The 24,844-nt window shown below is 45.1% G+C and overlaps 1 protein-coding gene across 4 annotated transcripts in view; it reads left to right on the forward strand.

The window, feature by feature from the left end:
- Positions 1–24,844, forward strand: part of MYBPC2 (myosin binding protein C2) — an 80,514-nt gene that overhangs the window by 36,794 nt on the left and 18,876 nt on the right. For all 4 annotated transcript variants that reach the window (XM_083709095.1, XM_083709096.1, XM_083709097.1 and 1 more), the window contains exons 12-20: positions 773–878; positions 12,530–12,696; positions 12,819–12,984; positions 14,271–14,377; positions 16,319–16,348; positions 16,917–17,056; positions 20,791–20,950; positions 21,056–21,160; positions 22,701–22,889. In XM_083709095.1, coding sequence (XP_083565221.1) covers positions 773–878; positions 12,530–12,696; positions 12,819–12,984; positions 14,271–14,377; positions 16,319–16,348; positions 16,917–17,056; positions 20,791–20,950; positions 21,056–21,160; positions 22,701–22,889 — 1,170 coding nt within the window. The remainder of the gene's footprint in view (positions 1–772; positions 879–12,529; positions 12,697–12,818; positions 12,985–14,270; positions 14,378–16,318; positions 16,349–16,916; positions 17,057–20,790; positions 20,951–21,055; positions 21,161–22,700; positions 22,890–24,844) is intronic.

The raw sequence follows: 24,844 nt of genomic DNA on the forward strand, positions 1-24,844 counted from the left end.
TAGCACATCTAGGAGAAGGAAAACACTGATCCTGAACCTCTGTTCATGAGGAAGGCTTTGGGAATAAACTCTGAGGAACAATTCATACCCACTGCCTTATGGGACATCTTTAGGAGAAGAGAAGTCTAAAGAGTAAACTCTAAACGAGTCCCTAAGACGGCACCTCGTATGCCTCCTTCCTGCAATTCCTGCAGCCAAGCTGGTGCCAAGTGTATTGCTCTGCTTTCCTTTGGACCACATCAGCGAGGCCGAGAGAGGGGGTCTTGTCTTCTGGTCAGCCCAGGACCTCCATACACCCTGCCCAGGCTTGCGCCCCTTGGGTGTTGCTAGCTCAGCAGTTTGACTTTGCTCCCAGAAGCACATTCCGTTTTTTCTCGATACAGACAGATACCAACAACCCCTGCACAACATGTGCTGAGAGATGGACAGAGAACATGCAAACATGTGGGTTCCTGTACACTTCTCCAGCCACAGCTGGTGCTGTGATTCTCCAGGTGCATTCCACTGTCTCTCGAGAAGGATGGATGCCAGCAAAAATAATACCAAACACACACAACTTAGAGGGTTTTTTTTTACAATGAAAGTGATATACAAATTCCCCCAGAGAGATCACTTCATGCTGCAAATGCAGAAAACGACAAACTTAGCAGAGTTAGGGAGATGCCAAGGTGGCTGGGGGCAGGTAGAGGGGATGGGATGGAGAGGTTTGTTTGGGACCACCTGATGCTGGCCCTGGAGCTGTGCCCTTGCCATTCTGTCTGTCTGTCCCTAGAGCCACCTGTCCTGATTGTGGGTGCCCTGGATGACCAGCAAGTGTTCGTTGGGGACAAGGTGGAGATGGAAGTGGAAGTGTCTGAGGAAGGAGCCCAGGTGATATGGTAAGTTCCCTGCCCATACTTCCCCTGCCCAGACCGTTGTCATACGATATATACGATATACAATATCTTTATTGTCATTGTCCCGTGCAGCACAATGAAATTGAAAAACTACATAAAACTACTACAAAACTTCATAAAACATTCAGCAACCCCTAAAAACTCTGAAACCCCATTTTAAAATACACTATAGTATAGAGACCCCTTATGCTGCGTTTAGGACCAGAATTGCATTTGCGTAGAAACTGTTCCTCAGGCGGCTGGTCCTGGCCTTTATAACCCTATACCTTCTTCCAGAAGGCAGAAGCTGAAAGAGATAATTTCCGGGGTGCGCACTATCCTGCGCTATCTCTGCCGCTTTCTTATGGCACCTGGCAGCATAGATTTGATCTAAGGTGGGAAGAGTGCACCCAATTATTCTCTCTGCAGTCTTTACAACCCTGGATAGCATTGTTTTTTCCCTGGCTGTGCAGCTCCCAAACCACACACACAGACAGTCATCCGAACAACCCCCTCCCACTCCAGACCTGGCTTCCGTAGAGCTGCCTCTTGAACCTTCTCACATGTGCGATGCTTGCAGAGGGTCCTGAGTTCAATCCCAGAGATCTCCTGTTAAAATGGTCAGGCAAGGTGAAAGGCCCTGGCAAGTTGCTGTCTGTCACAATAGATGACTAGATTGTGGTGGTCCTATTGGCACCTATTTGGTGTGAGGGCTCTGACAGGGTTCTAGAGTCCTCCTGCCTTCTTCCCAAAGCCTAGTTAGTGTTTTCCCTGATTTGAGAAGGAGGTGGGAGGGCTCTAGGACGCTGCCAGAGCCTCACGCCTCCTTCCCAAAGCCTACTTATCTTTGAGAAGGCAGCAGGAGGGCTGGGGGGAGGTGTCAAATTTTGGCCTCACTCTCCACTCCCTGTGCCATAGGTCAGTGTGCAGACCGGACCGTGGGTTCTGTGTTGAAGTACTCTTGTGGCCCACATAGTGTGAAAAGTTGGACCTCCCTGGACTAGATGCTTGTACCGGTATCAGGAAGCATCATATGTTAGCCCCAAAATGGAAAAGGAGCGAGGTCCCAACCAAAGAATGCCGACTTAAGTTGACAGAATATGCGCACCTTACAGACTTAACATATAGAATAAGAGAACAAGAAGAACATACTTTTAGAGAAGATTGGAAAACGTTGTTTTTTTATTTATTATTATTATTATTATTATTAGAAAACGTTTATTAGCTAAAGTGGTACCTCAGGTTAAGAATGGTTTCAGGTTAAGAATGGACCTCTGGAATGAATTAAGTTCGTAACCAGAGGTACCACAGTGTATGGGAAATAACTGTGTACAGCTGTAAACGCCGGCAGCATTAAGATAAATGGATGCAATAATAATGGAATGCTGAACGGTATAGTTTCTGTAAAATATGCAGGGATTTATGATATGTAAAATGAACCATGGAAAGAGAAGAAGGGAAGTCACTGATATCTTAAGGATATAAAAAATGAGTACTTTAAATTGTGAAGCCAAAAATTTAATAAAAATTATATATATATATATAAAAAAGGAAGCATCATATGTTTCAATGGATGTATCGTTTGCACACAAAATATATTGAAGGTGCCTCTCTGCAAGAGGCAGTGCCTTTGGAGGAGACTTTTGGTTGCAGGACAAATTTCCTCCTTTCTAAGGCTTTTCTATACACACACAAGCACGACACTGAATTTGGTGCAGATTTTTGTCCCATGTTCAAGGCAGACTTATTCCCCCCCACCCTTTTCCTTCCCTTCCCATTTAGCGTGTCTAGATATTATTAGGCACAAAGGAGCAATTCAGTTCAGTTCACATTTTAATGTGAGACCTGCCTCGGTTCCTGAAACAATATGTGAATCAAAAGCAGCCTATCCTTCGAAATTCACCCTTCTCCGACTTTTTGTGGTGCAGTTTTCCAACAAGAAAAGAGAAAGTATATGTTAGGGCAGGGGTCAGCAAACTTTTTCAGCAGGGGGCCAGTCCACTGTCCCTCAAACCTTGTGGGGGGGCGGACTATATTTTGGAAAAATAATGATGAACAAATTCCTATGCCCCACAAATAACCCAGAGATGCATTTTAAATAAAAGCACACATTCTACTGATGTAAAAACACGCTGATTCCCGGACTGTCCACGGGCTGGATTGAGAAGACGATTGGGCCGAGAAGCGATATAACCCGATAAACAATATAAATTGAGAGCATTTGCAGATGATTTGGTATTTACTTTACAAGAGCCAGAATCTGGACTTCCGGAGGCAGCATGGCGGCTGCAGCAGCAGAAAAGAGCTCCTGAAGCCAGCCAGAGTGAAAGGCTCTGTCTGGCCGATTCCTGGGCTCCCAGGTCTGCTGCTGCCAACACTGCCAACGGAGAGGAACAGGGTGTGCCCGGGGCGTCTTTCAAGGGAGCCAAAACACCCCCCACGACCTTGATTGAGCCGGAAAGGCACCCGACCCCCCCCCAACAGCCGAGAGGAGCTCCAAATCCAGGAAGACAGTGGAGCTAACGCAGAGAGGGAGAAAAAGAGAAGGGGGAAGGAAGAAGGGAAAAAAAGAAAGAAAGAAAGAAAGAAAGAAAGAAAGAAAGAAAGAAAGAAAGAAAGAAAGAGGAGCCCTAGCTTTGCCGACAAGGAAGAGGGGAGGTAGGTGAACACGGGAAGGCAAAGGACGCTGCGAAAAAACACGTGGCTGAGCCGACCAGAGCTTACCCCTCCATGCAAAGCCGCATGACAAAGGAGATCACAGAAAGGAAGAAACTACCCCCTTCTTTTCTCCTTTTTTCTATAAAAAACAACAACCAACAAACAAAACCCTTTTTTAACCCCTTCCTACCCCTCTCCCCCTTTTTTAAAAAGAAATCCTTTTTTATTCCCCCCCCCATATACCTACTTTTATCATTTTTCTTTTTAAAAGAGGGGCCACTGCTGCTGCAGCCACCCTTTATTTGAATCTTTATTTTTATTTCTATCTTTTCTACACACTATTTAAAGACACACTTTTCCACACACACACCCCCTCAATTTAAACCTCATTTTATTTTCACCTCAAACTCCCCTCTTAAGAATTAAAATGGCAGTACCCAGAAAACAGCCCTGAACCATCACAGGCCATTTCCTGGGACTGCCACTTCGCCCCAGACTTTCCACTCTCTTTTACCTATCCTCTTTTACCTATACTTTACTCATTTTTATTTTCTTTTTTAAATAAAAAGCTCTATCTATCTATCTATCTAAAGACAACCCCCTTTTTTTTACCTTTAATTCTCATTTTTATCTTTTACCTGTACATTTTTAATTACTTTTTTACAAATAAAAAATAATAACAATAATTAGGAGGAAATATTATTATCTATTTTATTTTTTTTTATTTTTATTTTTTTAAAACCACACATTTTTTCCCCTCTCTCTTTTTAAAGCCCGTTCTTGTCTATTTGTTGGCTTGTTCTTGAGGGGGGAATCTTTCGCCCCCAGCTACGACCACCACTCTCTTTTAAAACAAAAATTTCCTCTAGATCACTGCTATTGTTACTGATACTCTCCCCCTCAACTCCCCCCTTTTATTTTTCTCTCCCTTTTTGCTCTCCCCTCTCTCTCTTCACCCCTCCTCATTTTTTCCCCTTATCCCACCTTTCATTTTCCATCCCCAATTTTTTTTTCTCTATCCCTTTTATTTTTTAAAATCAACCCCCCCCCCTTTTTTAGCCTGTCCGTCAGTTTGTTTTTGAGAGGGGAGCCCTTTCCCCCCACCCCCTCTTTTAAAATAAGACTTTCCCCCATACCATTGCAGCAGCTCACCCTCCCTCCCTCCTCCCCTCTCCCCCTCTCTTTTCTTCTCCTTCCCTCCCCCACCCTTCCCCCTCCTCCTCTCATTCTCTCTCCCTCCACCCTCTCTCTATCCCCCCCTTCCCCTAAAGGAAACACATAAACACATTCATATCACCCTATCATAATTTGCCCCCTCATACTATAGCTAAAACTACTGCTGCAATCTAATACCTCTGATATTACTGTACCATCTCTCCTCTCTTTCAACTCTTTTTGTCTCTCTCTCTCTCTTCTCTCTTACTCCAATCTCCCCTCTCCCCCCGCCTCCCCCCTTCTTCTCTCTTTCTTCTTCTTCTTCTTCCCTTTTCTCCCTCCACCCTTTACATATAGCCTATTTGTCTGTCTCTGTTTCTAAGCGCACTCCCAACCCCAATTTCCACCTTAAGTGGACCCCAGTACCCCTTTTGGGTATATACAACCCCCTCCTAAACACATATTCCCCCTGGCCCCACCCCTCTAATCTCTTGCATCTCTACCTGCTAACCCCCCTCCCTTTATATGAACTGTCTGTCCGTTAGTCTACCCACCTCTGCTTACCTGCCCTCCCCCCCAGCCTCGGCGGCACCGCTGAGGCAACTACAGAAAACCCAAGAGAAGTTCTTAAAACACAGGCTAGAAGTGACACAAATGACCGCCTAATCCAAACGCTCTGTAAAAGCCACCAGCCAACAAAGCCTGATCAGCTCAACAACCCAACAATACCCCGGAATCACCACTGGCACAACTCCTAACCACCACACGCCCTACCCCAAGTGGACGCCAAGCCAACCTCAAACCAAAACTATCAGGGAGACTGAGATGACACCAACCAGGGAGATGGCAAACAATGCTAAGATGGCCACTCCCCTTCAAGATGATGACCACCCAATAACGAAACGAGATCTGAGGGAAATGGAAGCAAGATTAGAAGAAACACTGAAGGCCACAATGGCTCCCATGCAGGTACTAATCAACAATCTAACCTCCAAAGTGGAAGCTCTAGAGAACAAAAACCAAATGCAAGAAAAAATAATAGAGCAATACCGGGAGGAGAACGCACGTGTGAACAAGAAACTGGACGAACTGGTAAACCAAATGGAAGCAGAACACAGAGAGATGAAAATTAAGCAAGCCGACCTTGAAGATCACAATAGACGCTGTAACATCCGCTTCCGCAACTTTCCTGAAAAAGCAGAGGAGAAAAGCCCAACAGACCTAATTATACGCTGGCTGAAAAACACAATCCCAGGCCTGAAACTTGAGGCAGATGACTTGGAGAGGGCTCACAGAGCCCTAAAACCTATGCCAAAACTCAGCGCCCCCCCAAGAGACATCATTGTATGCTTCACGCGCTACAAAAAGAAGGAAGAGGTATGGAACAACCTCAGAAACTCAACCAACCTTCGATATGGAGAAACCCCCATTCTGGCCCTACAGGACCTATCTCAGGATACTCTAAACCGGAGGAAAAGCCTGCGCCCATGCACCCAGCGTCTCCAACAAGCAGGGATCAAATACCGATGGGGCTTCCCCTTCCGTCTCATTGTAACAACCAATACAACACAACACATGGTTACCAACATACCTGAGGCCCTGCAACTACTAAAGAACCTTGAACTTGACCTCCCACCGGAATGGCAACCGACAAACCCACCAAGTGACAGCCCCAACCACGAGGAAACAACAGCAAGCAACTGGACGACGGTACAGAGCAAAAAGAAACAACAGAAGCGGCAGAACAACGCAAACCAATACAGGCAAGCACAACGCTCAGAACCGTCCCGCCGGCCATACGACACAAGAAACCAGACCAAGATTAACCAAACCAATTAATCGCAGATGGACAACCCTACAACAACAACAACAACAACAACAACAACAACAACAACAACAACTGCAGCTGAATGAAGCAACTAGGAAAAAAAAACCCACAAACCGAAGGACTGGTGATTTCTCCCCCCCCTTTCCCCCTCTCTCTCCCCCCCCAAAACATAGATTTAGTTAACACCATCAACATCCCCCCCAGCCCCGCACCCCCACAGAAACCCCCACCCCAACACCAGTCCAGACGACCTCAACCACATTCCCCATCACCCACACCTTCAACATCCTCATACTCCATACTAAGGAAAAACAACTCCAACCTTAATAACACAACCCACAATCAGGCTAAAATCTGATACCCAACCAGCAATATGGTGGCACCAGAGCGTACCAGCACCCACATCCCCACCCCAACACACCAACAATGTTGCTTATAACATTGGCAACATTGCTTACGAACCTTATACCTGACAGCGACGTTACAAAGTCACTTCACACTGTCTCGCTGATCACCCCCTATCGTAGACAACAGGGGGGATGGCCTGTCCTTGAACATGGCCTTCCACACCAGCTGAGACCTAGGACCAACCGGCTAAATGCCAGATGGCCCAAAATACCCCAAACAAACACCTATATGACTACATATAGGAAACTCCCTACAACTTACCCCCTACTCTTTAACCCAAATCTCACTCTACTCCCACTAGCCCCCCACCCACCACACCCTAGGTCAGCGCAACCCCACTGGTTCTTTAAACAACACGAAGAGAGAGACACAAGACAACCCGAACGGGTTGGCAGGGAATCGCCCCACATAATAGATAAGCAAGATGGCTAACCTAAAAGCAATTACATTAAATGTGAGGGGGCTGGGAAACCCCATCAAAAGAAAACGCATCACCTCATACATAAACACCATGAAACCACACATCACCTTCCTACAAGAAATACACAACCCACCCAAAGGCAGCAAACTCCTGAGCGACCCCCGCTTCAGTCAGCAGTGGGTCGCACAAGGCTCAGGGAAAGCTCGTGGTGTAGCCATAATACTCAGTAGAGACCTGAACTTCACTGCCACAACAGTCCTCAAGGACAAAAAAGGCAGATTCATTTTCGCTAAAGGGACACTAGATGGCAAAATCAAACTGACAATCGGCTCCATATATGCCCCAAACACGAAACAATTAGAATTCTTCCAGAAGACACTAAACAAATTCCTCTCCTTCTCTGAAGGGGAAGCAATCCTAGGAGGGGACCTCAATCTAAATATGAAAGGTTTATCCCTGAAAGATATCCACCCCACAACCCCATGGGCAACCTTCCTCCAAAGGAAACCCCCAACAACTAGGAACTCTTACAAGTTACTAAAAATGCTAAAAAACAGGGGTCTCTACGACATTTGGGGTGAGCAAAACCCGGGAGACATCAGCCATACATTCCAATCAGGACGCCATGATACAGTGTCCAGACTGGACAGCATTCTACTCACACAGGGTCTGATCCCCTCAGTGGAATCAACAAACATAGGTAACATTAAAATCACAGATCACGCCCCAGTAGAAGTCATCGTTAAAATAGGAGAAGGAACACAAACCACCCCATCATGGTCCTTCAGTCCCATCCTAACTACAAACAAACAAATTAGAGAGAGCCTCACAAAAACCCTCCAAAACTACTTCAAGGAAAACGATGTAAACAATATAACAACCCCCCTCCTATGGGACGCAATGAAAGCGGTCACCAGAGGAGCTTGCATAAAAGAGAAAACATTCCTTAAAAAACAAACCTCCTCAAAAATTAGCAAAATAGAACAAGACATCACAGCCCTCTCATCACGCTACAAACAAACAGGATCTAAAAAACTCCTCAAACTTATAGAACAAAAAAGGAGAGAACTAGACTCCCTAGAAATTAACAAAACAATGATCAACATTCTATACTCTAAACAACGTTTCTACGAATATGGAGGGAAAAACTCCAGATTACTAGCAAATAGATGTAGGAAAAAAGCACTCAAAACAAGAATACACTGCATCACCAAAAAAGACGGCAACATAACATTCTCCCCCGAAGAAATAACCTCAGAATTTGCAGAATTCTACTCCAACCTATACACCTCCCATAACCCACCAGAGAAGGAAATCAGAACATTTCTAGCAGGACTGACCATGCCTACCCTAACTGATGAGGAACAGGAATTCATGGACAGCCCTATCACCCCAGAGGAAATAGATGTGGTCCTCAAAAACCTGAAACCACACAAAGCCCCAGGCCCAGATGGCTTCACAGCAGAATTCTATAGGAAATTCAAAGAACCCTTGATGCCCTACATGACCCGCCTATTCAACGACATCATAAAAGGGGCCCCCATCCCCAAAACCTGGACCCACTCCAAAATAGTCTCCATCCCAAAACCACTAAAAGACAGCCTCAAAGTAGAATCATACCGTCCAATCTCATTAATAAACCAAGACTACAAGATATTCACATCAATCTTGGCCAACCGCCTAAAAATCTTCCTACACAAGTTAATAGCCCCAGACCAGACTGGTTTTGTCCCTGGCCGCAATATAACAGACCCCATCAGGAAACTACTGAACCTGATCGAACACAGCAAGGCAACCAAACTCCCATTGACAATTATGTCCCTAGACATCCTCAAAGCCTTTGATTGCTTGGAGTGGAAATACATATTAGCAGTACTAACTAACATGAAATTTGGCCCCAACTTCCTACAAATCCTCAAACAAATATACTCCCAAGCCTCAGCAAAATGCAGAACTAACAATATGGATTCTAATACTATAGCTATCCAAAGAGGCACGAAACAAGGATGCCCACTGTCTCCCTTCTTATTTATCCTGGCTCTGGAACCCTTAGCAATCCGCATCCGAGCAGCCACAGACATCAAGGGAGTGGAAATAAAAGGCAGAACCTATAAATTAGGGCTCTTTGCAGATGACCTAATGGTCACAACACCAGACCCCATAAGCACAGCAACCTCCCTAATCAGAGAACTCAACACATTTGCAATGGTGTCGGGCCTACAGGTAAATTTTACAAAGTCAGAAGCAATGTGCTTCAACACCCCTCCTCACACCCAAAAAGAACTCACGAAGGTCACCAAAATAAAACTTTGCCACACCAAGTTCAGATACCTAGGGGTACAAATAACCAGAAACCTCAATAAACTGTACCTCCACAACTACAAGCCCCTGTGGCAACAAATTAACAAAGACCTAAAGAGATGGAATAACACGAATTTCACTCTCTCAGACAAAATAGCCATGATCAAAATGATCACACTCCCAAAACTAACCTACCTATTCCAAACCCTCCCAATCTGGATCCCCTCAACCCAACTTCGCAGTTGGCAGAGAAAACTACACTCTTTCATCTTCTCACATAAAAAACCAAGAATAAGCCCCAAATACCTGCACCTCCCCACCTCAGAAGGAGGATGGGGAATCCCCAACATAGAAGCATATTACAATGCCAACCAAATACGCCATATAATCCCATATATACTAGAAGATGAGACAAAACAATGGGTACACCTAGAGAGGGATACAATTGAAAACACCTGCACCACAACATACCTACTCCTCCCAAACAAACTAAAGAAAATTCCCACAACACTTAACAGGTACACACAGACCATGCTCAAAGCATGGAAAACACAAATAGGCAAACTATCCCCAACCCCATCCCCACTAATCCCCCTGGCGTACCACCCATTATTCTACCATGCAGCACAAAACCTCCAGACAAAAACCTGGCGAACCAAAGGCTTATATCGCCTAATAGACTTTTATAAAAATAACAAACCCTTGTCAACACAAGAAATACAAGACAAACTAGAAGACACCCAAATGACCTGGTTAACACAACACCAACTACATGCCTTCTTAAACAACCCAACAGTAAAATCAGCAGCAACTAGGCCCCTGACAACCTTCGAAAACCTCCTCCTAACAACAAAGGGAAATGGTAAAGGGACGGTATCCTCAATATACAAAATACTACTCCAAAATCCCGCAAATCCCCTAGACACAATCAAAAAACAATGGGAGAATGACATAGGCTATGAGATTAACCCCACTCAATGGACCAGAATGTGGTCTAAACCCCCCTTTAAATCCATATCAACAAAAAGAAAAGAACTCACACTGAAACTCACCTACAGGTGGTACCTAACACCAAGGAAACTAGCGCTAATACACCCAGGAACCTCACCAAAATGCTGGAGAGGGTGCACCTCCTCAGGCACATACCTCCACATGTGGTGGGAGTGTCCCAAAATTCAACTATTCTGGACAACAGCCATACAAGAAATATGTAAAATAACTAAGCAAGTAATAGACATCACCCCAGAATTGGCCCTACTAAACATCTTCCAAGACAACAATGCCCATTTACACCACAAAGAACTTATAACCCACCTGCTCTCAGCAACCAGAAACATCATAACCAGACACTGGAGAGACCTGTCAGGAGTAAGCATGGACCAATGGTACCAAATAGTATGGGAAACAGCCCTACTAGAAAAATTAACTAATAAACTGAAACTGACACGGGGACAAACAGAAGAAGACGCCTTCACCCCGGTATGGCTCCCCTTTATCACATACACAGCCCAACAGGACAATGACAATAATCCACCAACAGCATACAAATCAATATGGCTAACCTGATCCAAAACACCCACCCACCTCACTCACACATGAAAGATCACCACAGCCAATCACAAGCAAACAATCACACCCTAAGCCAACCCCAACCTCTCTCACCACCAAAGGAACACAAGTGAACAACACAAGCAACGCTGACACCAAACTCTACATACATTAAACATAATAGAAACACCGCCACCCGACCCCACCCCCATCCATCCTCCCTCTCCCCACCCCCCCTTTCTTTTTTCTTTCTGTTTTCTTCTCCCCCTAATGCCTCAACAAATGAAACGGATTTGTAAAAACGTTACATGGAAGAAGAAGAAAAAAATACGAGGCACTACACTTCTGTAAAACAAGAAAATCCTTAATAAAAATATTAATAAAAAAAAAAAAAAAAACAAGAGCCAGAATCTAGTACAAAAAGGGCTTTAGAACTAATTCAAGAATTTGGTCAAGTGGCAGGATTTAAATTGAACAAAACTAAAACTAAGGCATTGGAGAAACTTTTAAAACCTATTGAAAGGGAGAGGTTTCAGAATGTGACAGGTTTAACTGTGGTTAAGAAAGTGAAATATTTGGGGATTAACATGACGGCTAAAAATTTGAATTTATTTAAAGACAATTATGAAAAATGTTGGACAGAAGTGAAAAGAGACTTAGAAATCTGGTCGAAGTTGAAGCTTTCCATGTTGGGTCGAATTGCAGCTATTGCCGAATGTTAAGACGATGTTTTTTCTGAAATTAAGGGGTTGCTAGCTGTAATTATTATGTATATATGAAAAGAAAGCTTAAAAATTTAATAGAAACTAAGGGAAGGATTTGTTGAAGAGAATTAATTAGAGAATGGAATGCAGTAAGGAGAGGCATGAGGAGGTCGGGAAAGTAAGTTTCATGAACATAAGGGAATGAAGTTATACACGTGGTTTTTTTGCTTTTTTGTATCCATTTTGTGTGTGTGTGTCTTTTGTGATTTTTATGTTTTATAAAATTTGTGAAAAAAATGACGATTGGGCCGCATCCAGCCCCCGGGCCTTAGTTTGCCTATCCATGTGTTAGGGAAAGGCACATATCGATGATATCGATGATAATGACATTAAACATATATATGGAGTAAGGCACACTAAAATGCTGGTGATTTACCTTTAAAAAATAAATAAATTGCAAACTGATGGTGAACTGTGGTGAACTGAACTTATGATGGCTGGAATAATGAGAAATGGAAAGAAACCAAACCTGACAGAATCCCATTTCAACCAACCAACCAACCAACCAAACAACCAACTGTCTTCCCAGCTTTGCCCCCTCTCTATCTTAGTCTCCTCTTTCTGCCTCCAGGTCGAAGGATGGTGTAGAGCTGACCCGTGAAGAGACGTTCAAGTACCGCTTCAAGAAGGATGGCAAAAAGCACATTCTCATCATCAACGAAGCCACCAAGGAGGATGCTGGGCGCTACATGATCATGACCAACGGTGGCCAGTCAGAGGCAGACCTTATAGTTGAAGGTTTGTGAGGACTGGTTGGACCAGCGGGTAGATAGCCTCCGAAAGAGATTTGGATGGCTTCCACCCCCACGTGGGATGCTGTGGGATCAGTCCTCTTCATCTCTCTCTCTTTTGCCACCCAGACAAACAGCTGGAGGTTCTTCAGGGCATTGCTGACCTTACCGTCAAAGCTGCGGAGCAGGCCGTCTTCAAGTGTGAAGTGTCAGATGAGAAGGTTACCGGCAAATGGTACAAAAACGGAGTCGAGGTCCGACCCAGCAAACGCATCACCATCTCTCACAAGGGCAGGTGAGCCTAAAGGGAAGCCAGCATTCTCTGAGGGCCAAGCGTGTTATGTGGGGTAGTTGCAGACTCTGCGGCTCCATTGGCGGCCGCCATTTTGCTTTTGTAAGCAGAGGTGACGCTTCTGTGGTGTTGTGGGTAGAGTATCACATTTGGACTGTAAAATCCAGCTTCGAATCCTGTCACAGATCTCATGAGAAGGCCTTAAGCCAGCCATCACTTCTCTGTCTAATGCAATGTTTCCCAAACTCTGGTCTCCTGCTGTTTTTGGACTACAATTCCCATCATCCCTGACCACTGGGTCCTGCTAGCTAGGGATGATGGGAGTTGTAGTCCAAAAACAGTGGGAGACCAGAGTTTGGGAATCACTGGTCTAATGTATTGCACTGGAATATTATTTATTTCATACAATTTAAAGAAGAGTTAAAATCAACAATGAGCTAAAAAAACAGATTAAAGCACGTGTCAATATTCTACATACCCAGGTAGGCTTGTCTAAACAGAAATGTTTTTAGCAGGTGCTGAAAATATTGTTAATGTTCTGATTTCCTGAGAGGAAGGGGAAATAATAATAATAATAATAATAATAATAATAATAATAATAATAATACCTTTATTGTCAATGTACAATCAGTGTACAATGAAATTAACCGAGCCTCCCTCCCCCCTACAAACACTGAATTAATTAATTAATAATTAATCTGTTCTGGAAGTTCATTCTTAAACCAAAGCGTTCTTAAACCAAGGTGTGCTTTCCCATAGCAGTGGGGGACTCAGTTTATAAATGGAACACACTCAACATGTTCTGCTTCCAAGGCAAAGTTCACAAACCAAAACACCTACTTCTGGGTTTGTAGCGTTCTTAATCCAAGTTGTTCATAAACTAAGCTGTTCTTAAACCAAGGTACCACTGTATTCCTTTATCGGCTGCCATAACGGCCATTTATTTTCTGTTGAATTATAACTAACATTACAATCATTTATTTATTCTCCTTCCCTTGCCTTTTATTCAAATCCTGCTTTCGTTTTCATTTGGCCACAGCTTTTTCTCAAACGGCCTGAAAAGAACCCCCACTCTTCGACAGAGTTCTCATCTTTTGGATCTCTTGGTGGGTTTTTGTTGCTGTCCGTTTTGCCATCTCCGCCTAGTCCATTAACTTTAAAATCCATTGTCCTTTCGTCGGGATTTCTTCCTCTTTCCGCTATGAACAGGGCATTTCTCAGTGACTGCGATCAGAAGCCTCTTCCACCCTTCCACCTGCTTTGCCCCTAATCATGCTCTCACCCCTCAGGTTCCACAAGCTGGTCATCGATGACGTGAGGCCAGAGGATGAGGGAGACTACACCTTCGTCCCTGATGGATATGCTCTTTCTCTGTCCGCCAAGCTCAACTTCCTGGGTCAGTGTACAAAAGGCCTTGAGGTTCTGCCCTGAGGTGAAACATACCAGTTTCCACGCTTGTTGCAGAACCCATGTTTCTTGCTCAATGACATGCTCAGGGACTTGAGCTCCTATGGATCTTCCCTCGCTGTGAGGAGGCGTTTGTCAGGGACTGGGCAGAGGAGAAGGAATGGTGGAGACCGTCTCCTCATCCTGACCCTTCCATAGAGGAGGAAGAGGAAGACATTGTGTAGATTTACAACAGGGGTTCTGCTCAGAGGCAGATGAGGGGGAAAGCTGGGGAAGTCATGGGAGAGCCAGAACAACACCCGGCTGACATGTTGTCATTAGAAAGCATTCCAGACTCTCCATCTCCCAGAACCAAGCGAGCTTTAAAAGAAGTAGAGCAAAGAGCTCAAAGACAGAGGGCATGTTTCAGCACCCATAGAAGTGACAAATGAGTAAGTGAGAGGAACGGGGGGGGCGGAGATTGACTTGGGACAAAGCCATTATCCAAGAGGCTAGGCAGAGGCGGAACCAGTGTGGTGTAGTGGTTAAGAGCGGTAGACTCGTAATATGGTGAACCAGGTTCGCTTCCCCGCTCCTCCACATGCAGCTGCTGGGTGACCTTGGGCCAGTCACACTTCTCTGAAGTCTCTCAGCCCCACTCACCTCACAGAGTGTTTGCTGTGGGGGAGGAAGGAAAAGGAGAATGTTAGCTGCTTTGAGTAGTGATAAAGCGGGATATCAAATCCAAACTCTGCTTCTTCTTCTTCTCTGGCACCCGGAACGGCGGACATGCTATGCACCTGGGGGCAGAGCCATGAGGTGGGGCAAGCATCCCAGGGGGCGAAGCACTCTTAGGGGGCAGAGCGAGCTGCCCATGGGGGGTGGAGTGAGCGGCCCATGGTGGGCTGCTTCCTGGGCAAAGGGGGAGGGAGCCATGCTGCTTTGCCAGCAGCCTTCCTCCCTTCCTTCTTACTTTTGACAGCTCGGGGGAGGCTTCCCCCTCCTCAGAAAGCAGCCTTGGAGCGGGGGACAGTGGTGCGCCGCGAGCCCATGACTCCCAAGCCTCCCCTGAGCTGTCAGAACGAAGGAGGGAGGGCTGCTAGGCAAGGCGGCGCAGATCCACCCCTTAACCCAACGGCTTGGGGTAGGCTTGGGAGTTGCGGGTGGGTGGTGCGCCGAATGTCACCCCCCTCAGCGATGACACCCGGGGCGGATTGCCCCCCCTTCTTCTGCCCCTGAGGCTGGGTTCTATAGCCTCTGTAAGATTGAAATTGTTATGTACTGAATTGAATAGGATCCAAACTGCAGCAGTCTGATTGGTCCTAGAACAATAGGATCCAAAAGGCAGCAGTCTGATTGGTCCTAGAACAATAGGATTCAGAATGCAGCAGTCTGATTGGTCCTAGAACAATGCAGCAGTATGATTGGTTGGCAGGAACCACCCAATCATGCTCCAGATAGAAGTGAATCCACAACCTGATTGGCTTACAGTAGAATTCTGGAATTAGCCAATCATGTGCAGCCCATTGTGTAAATAATGTATATAAAGCAGATACTTTGAGGGGACTTTCATTCATTCCTCCTCACCACTATGAGCTGAATAAAGAGCATGAAATCACCTTGCAACTCTGAGTATATTTCAGAAATCAAAAAGGATGATGATAAACTTTTCCTTGTCTTTATACTTTCCTGGGAAACCTCCCAGGAAAGTATAAAGACAATGAAAAGTTTCTTACTCTCCTTTTTGATTTCAATCTTTACAGACAGTAGCCGCTGACAGCATCCTGACACAGTTAGTTTGATGTCCCCATTTCTCACAGGGACACTGCTGGTGTGGAATCCCACTGCACTTTAATTCTAAAATAATGTGGGAGGGAGGAAGCAGGTATTGCTGGCCAGAGGTACTCACGGCTGTTTCTCATTTCCCCCATTTGTTCTCTTCCCACTCTAGAAATCAAGATTGAATATGTCCCCAAGCAAGGTGAGTCCTGGATGGGCCCTGCCATCCTTTGTGGGTGGGTGGGTATGAAAGCCGGAGGATTTTTTTCAATATCCATTAAGAAAGAGAGAGTAGAGATCAGACCCCCCCCCCCGAACTTGAAGCATGGGAAGTCCCAATACAAATTTATAATTTGGCAGAATATTCGGACTATATGATATGTATTTGTATAATTTGGAATATTTAATGTCATTTGATTGGATTGTTAAAATGGAAAATTTAATAAAAATTATTTTAAAAACAGAAGAAAGAGAGAGTAGAGATGTGAAAGCCCGGGGGGGGGGGAGGGCGGGACACAGGGAAAAATTTCAATTATGTTTTCCTGATTTTCCCAATTTTTCAGAAACAAATGAGGGAGGGAATGGGGAAAATCGAAGAAGTAAAACCCATAGAAGGCAACTTCCAATTGTTTGCGGCCTTCTGGGGCAGCAGGCAGTGAATAGCTGTGCTGTGGGGAAAATGTGGGTCTTGATTTAAGGTATTAAATGTGGTGGTGTGGAGAAGAGGTTGTCTCTCATTTCCCCCCTCAAGTCATTTCTGGTTTCTCCAGAGCCCCCCAAGATCCACTTGGATTGTTCCGGAAAGACTAATGAAAACACCCTTGTGGTGGTTGCTGGGAACAAGCTGCGCTTGGATGTGTCCATCACTGGGGAACCAGCACCTGTGGCCACCTGGATGAGGGGTACTGAGGTAGGTATGGCCCGGCCCCTGTGGGCGGCTTCCAACAGAATATTAAAAACACGATAAAACATCAAACATTAAAAACTTCCCTAAACAGGGCTGCCTTCAGATATCTTCTAAAAGTCAGAGAGTTGCTTATTTCCTTGACATCTGGTGGGAGGGCGTTCCACAGGGCGGGCGCCACTACCGAGAAGACCGTCTGCCTGGTTCCCTGTAACCTCACTTCTTGCAGGGAGGGAACCACCAGAAGGCCCTCAGAACTGGACCTCAGTGTCCGGGCTGAACGATGGGGGTGGAGATGCTCCTTCAGGTACACAGGACTGAAGCCGTTTAGGGCTTTAAAGGTCAGCACCAACACTTTGAATTGTTCTCGGAAATGTACTGGGAGCTAATGTAGGTCTTTCAGGACAGGTGTGTTGTGGTCTCGGAGGCCACTCTCAGTCACCAGTCTAGCTGCCACATTCTGGATTAGTTATAGTTTCCAGGTCACCTTCAAAGCTAGCCCCACATAAAGCGCATTGCAGTAGTCTAAGCGGAAGATAACTAGAGCATGCACTGCTCTGGCGAGACAGTCTGCGGGCAGGTAGGGTCTCAGCCTGCGTACCAGATGGAGCTCTGAAATCTCTCAAGCTGGCCGCAAAAGAACTTGTCTAGTCCTACTTGCACACTTTACTACTTACTTTTTAAGCAGGTATTCTATAGCATGTCTTTGAGGCAACCTTTCAACACTTTGACTTCACTCTCAAAGGGGCACTCCTTCATTGTCTCCCAAGGCAGACAGATGCCAGCAACAACATTGATGCAATCCTAGTGAATTAGTGGCGGATTGAAACTGGACTGTCCTGTGTCCGCATGGTGTTCCACATCATTAGTTGTTCTGCGATGTTTCCCCACTGCCCCCTTCCAAACTTGTGTGGGGGTTCTGCCCCCTTGGTTTCATATACTCATCCCCAGTGCCCCTAGTCTATAAAAAGCATTCTTTGGAATACAGTGGTACCTTGGGTTACAGACACTTCAGGTTACAGACGCTTCAGGTTACAGACTCGGCTAAACCAGAAATAGTACCTCAGGTTAAGAACTTTACCTCAGGATGAGAACAGAAATCGCACGGCAGCGGCGGCGCAGTGGCAGCGGGAGGCCCCATTGGCTAAAGTGGTGCTTCAGGTTAAGAACAGTCTCAGGTTAAGAACGGACCTCCAGAACGAATTAAATTCTTAACCTGAGGTACCACTGTACAACCCAAGATAATAATACAATGAGATTCAAAATGGTAACGATTAATACCACATTTATTTAGAATCCAGATAAAATGATATAGCTCAATTCGTTCAGCAAAAATGATGGACTTCATCCAGTGATATCAGCTTTATGCCTCTGGTTCCCCCTTGCTCCTTGGCACCCCATAGGTGACCCCTCTGCCCTGTAGGGGATGGTATTGCTCACTTTGGGAACCTCTGGTTTAAACAACACCAAAGCAGAAGTCAGCTGTGGCTGTCAGGCAAGAACACTTAGAAGAACATTTTAACCCCTACCAAAAAAATTCTAGTAATTGCATACCATTGGGTCCAGGGTAGCCTTTTTAAGGAATAGCCACACCACTGCGTCTTAGTGCCTTGCTAGTTGCACTAACAGCACAATCCTAACCACCGTGACTCACTAAATTCTGTGGAATTGCACACCCCATTCAATGAAACTTACTTCTGGGTAGACACAGTTAGGATTGCAGCCTTAGAACTCAATGAAATCGATGGGCCTTGGCTCATTTTCACATTTAAACCCGGACTGATTCCCCCCCCCCCCCACACACACATTGATCTCAGCTAACTTAGTCTGGATCCAACCACATGTGCTCTTTTTCGGAAGAGCACGTTTTAGAAGTCAGTTTGCTCCATCGTGAGAGCTCAAGATTTGTTTCTGCTTTTGACGATATATACATAGACAGTGGTACCTTGGTTTACAACCATTTTGGATTACAACCACGTGAAACCCGGAAGTGCGTGTCCCTTTTTTTGGATTACAACCTATTGGGGGGGGGCCCATTGGCGAAAGTGTGCCTTGGGTTACAACCTGTTTTGGTTTACAACCGGACCTCCGGAACGGATTGTGGTTGTAAACCAAGGTACCACTGTATCGACTCTACACAGCGCAGCTTATTCAGACACTCCAGTTGTCCCTATTTTCCAGGGACAGTCCCGGATTTACAGAAGCCGTCCCTGTTTCTGATTTGATCCCAGACGTGGGTGTAGCTAGGATTTTTGTTATGGGAGGGCGGGCAGGACTTCTGTTGGGGGGCGGGCAGAACTGATGTGATTGGTCAGTTAGTTCTATTGTTTTATTTGATGGGGGGCAGCTGCTCCCCTGCCCCCACCTTGGCTATGCCCATGATCCCAGAGTGTCCTGCTTTTCCTTAGGACATCCCTATTTTCGCTGGATAAATGTTGTAGGGTATGGACCCACTGAGCCAAGGAGTTAAGTAACTATACAATCTACAATCTTTAGAAGAAATCTGAAATCAGCCCTGTTTTTTTAAAATGTTTAATCATAGAATTGTGAAGTTGGAAGGGATCCCAAGGGCCCTCTAGCCCAACCCCCTGCGATACAGGAATCTCAACTAAAGCATCCATGACAGATGGCCATTCATTTTATTGTTATTCACTTTTTATACTGTATTTTATGCTGTTTTTTGTTGCATCAATTAAGTGTTTTGAATTTGTTGTTAGCCGCCCTGAGCCCGGTTTTCTGAACCGGGAAGGGCAGAGTAGAAATACAAATTTATTATATTTATTATTTATTATTCTACCTATGCTTAAAAACCTCTAAGGAAGGAGAGTGCACAACCTCCAATGTTTTATTCCGTTTTTCTATAAGTTGGAAGCCGCTCAGAGTGGCTGGGGCAACTCAGTCAGATGGGCGGGGGTATTATTATTATTATTATTATTATTGATATTAGCTCTGCCCAAGGCATGATGGAAGTATCGGCTGGAAAAAGATAGACATAACATTTTACAAAGACAGGTAGGAACACCGCAGGCAGAATAATTGTCACACACAGGAGGAATAAGGCTATTGCTTCACCTATAAGTTTATAAATCGTTTAATGCGTCAAGACGAATGGATGTCGTTAATATGGCAGCTGTTATATAAGGGATTGTTATTTTGAATGGAATGGAATGGAATTGAGAGGAATAAGAACTTGGAATGCAGAAACAAAGTAAATTATCAAACCATCAATTCTGGCATGTGGGAGGCCACCTAAATTATACAATTTGGCATATGAATGTTTGGGATTAGTACAGTGGTACCTCGGGTTAAGTACTTAATTCATTCCGGAGGTCCATTCTTAACCTGAAACTGTTCTTAACCTGAAGCACCACTTTAGCTAATGGGGCCTCCTGCTGCCGCCACCGCACCGCGACTGCACAGTTTCTGTTCTCATCCTGAAGCAAAGTTCTTAACCTGAAGCACTATTTCTGGGTTAGCGGAGTCTGTAACCTGAAGCGCATGTAACCTGAAGTGTATGTAACCACAGGTACCACTGTAATTGCATTGTGTTTTGGCGTTGTTATAATGTGGCTACCATTGGATTATTGTAATTGAAAATTCATAAAAATGATTGTCAAAAATATTATTATTATTATTATTATTATTAGTAGTAGTAGTATTTAGGATGTTCCTGTTTTCATTGGAAGTTATGCGTACTTCAATGCTTGACTCATCATTGCCTGCTCTCCCATACTCCTCAGGTCTTTGCGGAGAAGGAAGGCCGGGTCCGTATTGAGGAGAGGAACGAGCTGAGCAGTTTCGTGATAGAGAGTGCCGAGCGCTCAGATGAAGGGAGCTACACCATCAAGGTGACCAATCCGGTGGGGGAGGACATAGCGACCCTCAATATCAAGGTGGTGGGTGAGTAACCTGGCCGGCTGCAATTGCGGGGCAAAACTTTTAGTCCTGGGTGGCCCGCCGTCTCACTGCTCCCATCTTACTCCCATTGCTCCATGTCTTTGGCAGACGTCCCCGATCCTCCGGAATCCGTGCGCATCACTTCGGTGGGAGAGGACTGGGCCATTTTGGTGTGGGATGTGCCCAAATACGACGGCGGCATGCCTGTGACTGGTAAGAGACCTGTGGCATAAGGTGGCGTAAAAATTGTGCATATTGCTATGATACTGTGGCTATAATAATAATAATAAAAATATGCCCTTCACATGCCTTGTTGGGGAGTAGCAAACCCTCACTCTCCATTGGTCAGGTCACATTATTATTATTATTATTATTATTATTATTATTATTATTAGTGTTTCTGTGTGTTCAGGATATGTGCATATCCCTCTTATTCAGATGAGTGCCCATACCTATTATTATTATTATACCTTTAAAATGGGTATGTGCATCATCACAGATTACAAGAACATGTCCCTTCTTTTTAAAATCATTTTTTTAATGGTTATGTGTCCTCCTCCATCAATCACTCTTGCACGTGCCTATTCAAAAGCATTTGCATTTTTGGTTTGGGTTCTTTCCCCATTGGGAGAGAAATTGGCCCAGTCGATTTCACAACTCCATCGCCTTGTATAGTTTCTTCTCAGTAGCATAAAGTTCTTCTGAATCTTACCTGCAAATGAACCTGAGATGGCCTAGCTCAGGGGTCAGGAAACTTTTTCAACAGGGGACTGGTCCACTATCCCTCAGACCTTGTGGGGGGCCGGACTATATTTGGGGGGGGGGGGATGAACGAATTCCTGTGCCCCACAGATAACCCAGAGATACATTTCAAATAAAAGCACACATTCTACTCATGTAAAAACATGCTGATTCATGGACCATCTGCAGGGCAGATTTAGAAGGCAATTGGGCCAGATCCGGCCCCCGGGCCTTAGTTTGCCTACCCATGAACTAGAGCCAGGGGTCAGCAAGCGTTTTCAGCAGGGGGCCGGTCCACTGTCCCTCAGACCTTGTGGGGGGCCAGACTATATTTTTTGGGGGGAAATGAATGAATCCCTATGCCCCACAAATAACCCAGAGGTGCATTTTAAATAAAAGCACTCATTCTACACATGTAAAAACACGCTGATTCCCGGACCGTCCGCAGGCCGAATTGAGAAGGCGATTGGGCCGGATTCGGCCCCTGGGCCTTAGTTTGCCTACCCATGGCTTAGCTGGATCACTGGGGATCCCTGATCTGTGGGGACAGTTATTGTTGGCAGAGAAACGATGAAAGAGTGCATCTTCGGTGGTGAAGTCAAACTGTTGGAAGGTTGCAGCGTCTGCTGTAGAGATTGATATGGGAGAGGCATGTTTTGTTGTGGCTGCGGCAGATAAAGGCGTCCGGTTGTGCTGCTGCAGATGCACCATGGCGTTTCTTCTCTCTGTGCTCCTCCCAGCGGCCATTCCTCCTCTGGTCACTGCTGTTGATGCCCAACATGGCTGCCTACATATCTCCAGACACTGTGGTCACCCTCAAGAATGATGGTGTTGATGTTGCCAGCCTTCATGTTTGCAGACACCTTTTGTAACTCAAGAGTTGGCCTGGTGCCTGAAGCCAGTTCCTCATACAGCACATCCTTGGGGATCCTGCCATCTTCCATTCTGTGGACAATCTTTGGGGAGCTGGTATCTCCTTCCGTTGACCTCATTTTCCCCCTTTCTGCCTCAGGGTACCTGATAGAGCGCAAGAAAAAAGGAAGCATGCGTTGGATGAAGCTGAATTTCGACGTTTTCACCGAGACAACCTATGAGTCCACCAAGATGATTGAGGGGGTGCTGTATGAGATGCGAGTCTTTGCCGTCAACGCAATCGGAGTCTCTCAGCCCAGCCTGAATACCAAACCTTTCATGCCTATCGGTGAGTAAATGTTGTGTGTTTATGGGGGAGGGCGCTATTGATCAGGAGGTGGAAAGAGACAAGGGTATGAAATGTGGAGGCTATGGAGTAATGATAATGTGTGTGGGGTAAAAGCCAAACAATCCCTTCTTCCTACCTTAGGTGAGTGAAATCATACTGGGCCCTGCTTAGCTTTGCAAGGGTGTCTTGCTCCTTCTTCTCTTGCCTGCAGAATGACTGACAAAGAGAAAAGGAAGCTAGTTGGCGGTAGGGATGGAGGAGAAATTTGATTTGGGTCTCGTTTTGAAGCCGAATCTATCAAATTCACACTTTGCAAAACAATATACGAACTGAAAAACACAGTTATCCTCTGAAATTTGCGCTTATCTTCATTTTGCTGTGCAGCTCAGCAGCCAAAAAGTGTTTACAAAAGTGTATACATTAGGGGGCAGTGGGCATAAAAATGAACGCACTGGTGAAAATAACATACAGAAATGCATTACGTTGGGGGGGGGGGCAGAAGTGCTTGTAAAAATGTGTACGTTAGTCCAAACTGCATATGAAAATGTGTATGTTAGGAGAAAAAATTGCACTGAAATGCTGGTGGAGTTTTATGAGGGTTTAAAAATAAAAAAAATACAAATTGCTGCAAAATGTGGGGAACCAAATTTATGATTGGGGAAAATGAGAAATTGAGAGAACTGTAATTGGCAGATTGTTTTACCCCAGCTGGCGGTAACCAGGGCCAGGGCCTTTTTAGTTGTGGCACCCTGCCTGTTCTGTGCCTTGCCAAGTGCGGGCATTGCTTGAAGCAGCTAGTAAAAACATGGCTGTTCAAAAATGCTTTTACCTGGCTGTTCTCTTTTCTGCTGGTAATTATTTGATGCCTTAATTTCACTGGCTGTTCTTGATTTCATTGTAGGGACCTAGTTTTGATGTCAATATTGGTGATTTTTCAAGGGATCGCTCTATATTTTATTATTAATATTTGCATATGTTTTAGGATAATAATATCTGATTTATAAATAAATGTTAGGGTATTGTCAGGGAACTGCCATCGGAGGGACAGGTGGTGGACAGGCTCCAGGAGAATAGGAGAGAATCGGCAGCAGAGGAAGGAACCAGCAGGGGGAGTGCAGGAGTCACAGCGGAGGGGAGGCTCTGGGATACTTCTAGTGAGAATAGCGAAGAGGTAACAAGACCCCCATTAGGAACTCCCACCCTTCGCCGGAAACTGTCACGCAGAGAGTCACAAAGGCGCATGTCCGTCAAACAGCTTTTATGTTGGCGTAAATTCCGTAGACGCCCACTGTCAGATTCTACCAGCGACTGACAGAGTCATGCTTTGGGGGCTCCGTTAGTGCCTCGGTTTGGATGACCAGCCAAACCCCAGAGGGATCAAGCTTTTACGCACAAGCAGCTCACTATCCCATCACAGGTATTTTTTGGTATCTATTCACATATTTTTTCTCTACACATTTTTGTGACTTTTTCTTTCCTCCCTGTCTTTATATCACTTTATTTCTTTATAACTGAAAACTTTTCAATAAAATATTAATAATAAACCCCCCGATATATTTCATTATCATTTTGTCCTTTGCATTGTATGATGTCATGAGTAACTTTGAAAACTAGGAGAGTATAATCTTCTTCTTCTTCTTCTTCTTCTTCTTCTTCTTCGGCAATCACTCGTAGCGAAGTAAGATTGCCTTCCATAAATACGGTTTTAACAGTGAGTCTGTAAGTGACTGTGGAGGCTAATTCTGCATCCACAGTGGGGACATAGGTTTCTGGATGGGAGTTGATCACAGTGAGGGTTTGCCAAGCGTGCCTTCCTCTTAGCGTTCCTCTTAGCGTTCCTCTTAGCGCGTTTCTCCCTTGCGTCCTGAGTTTGAGTGTCTTCAAAGCCCATGACACCTTTAGTAAAGGCTGTTCTCCAATTGGAGCGCTCACAGGCCAGTATTTCCCAGTTGTTG

This window comes from Podarcis gaigeae (assembly GCF_964106915.1).
Source record: "Podarcis gaigeae genome assembly, chromosome: 13".
NCBI lineage: Eukaryota > Metazoa > Chordata > Lepidosauria > Squamata > Lacertidae > Podarcis > Podarcis gaigeae.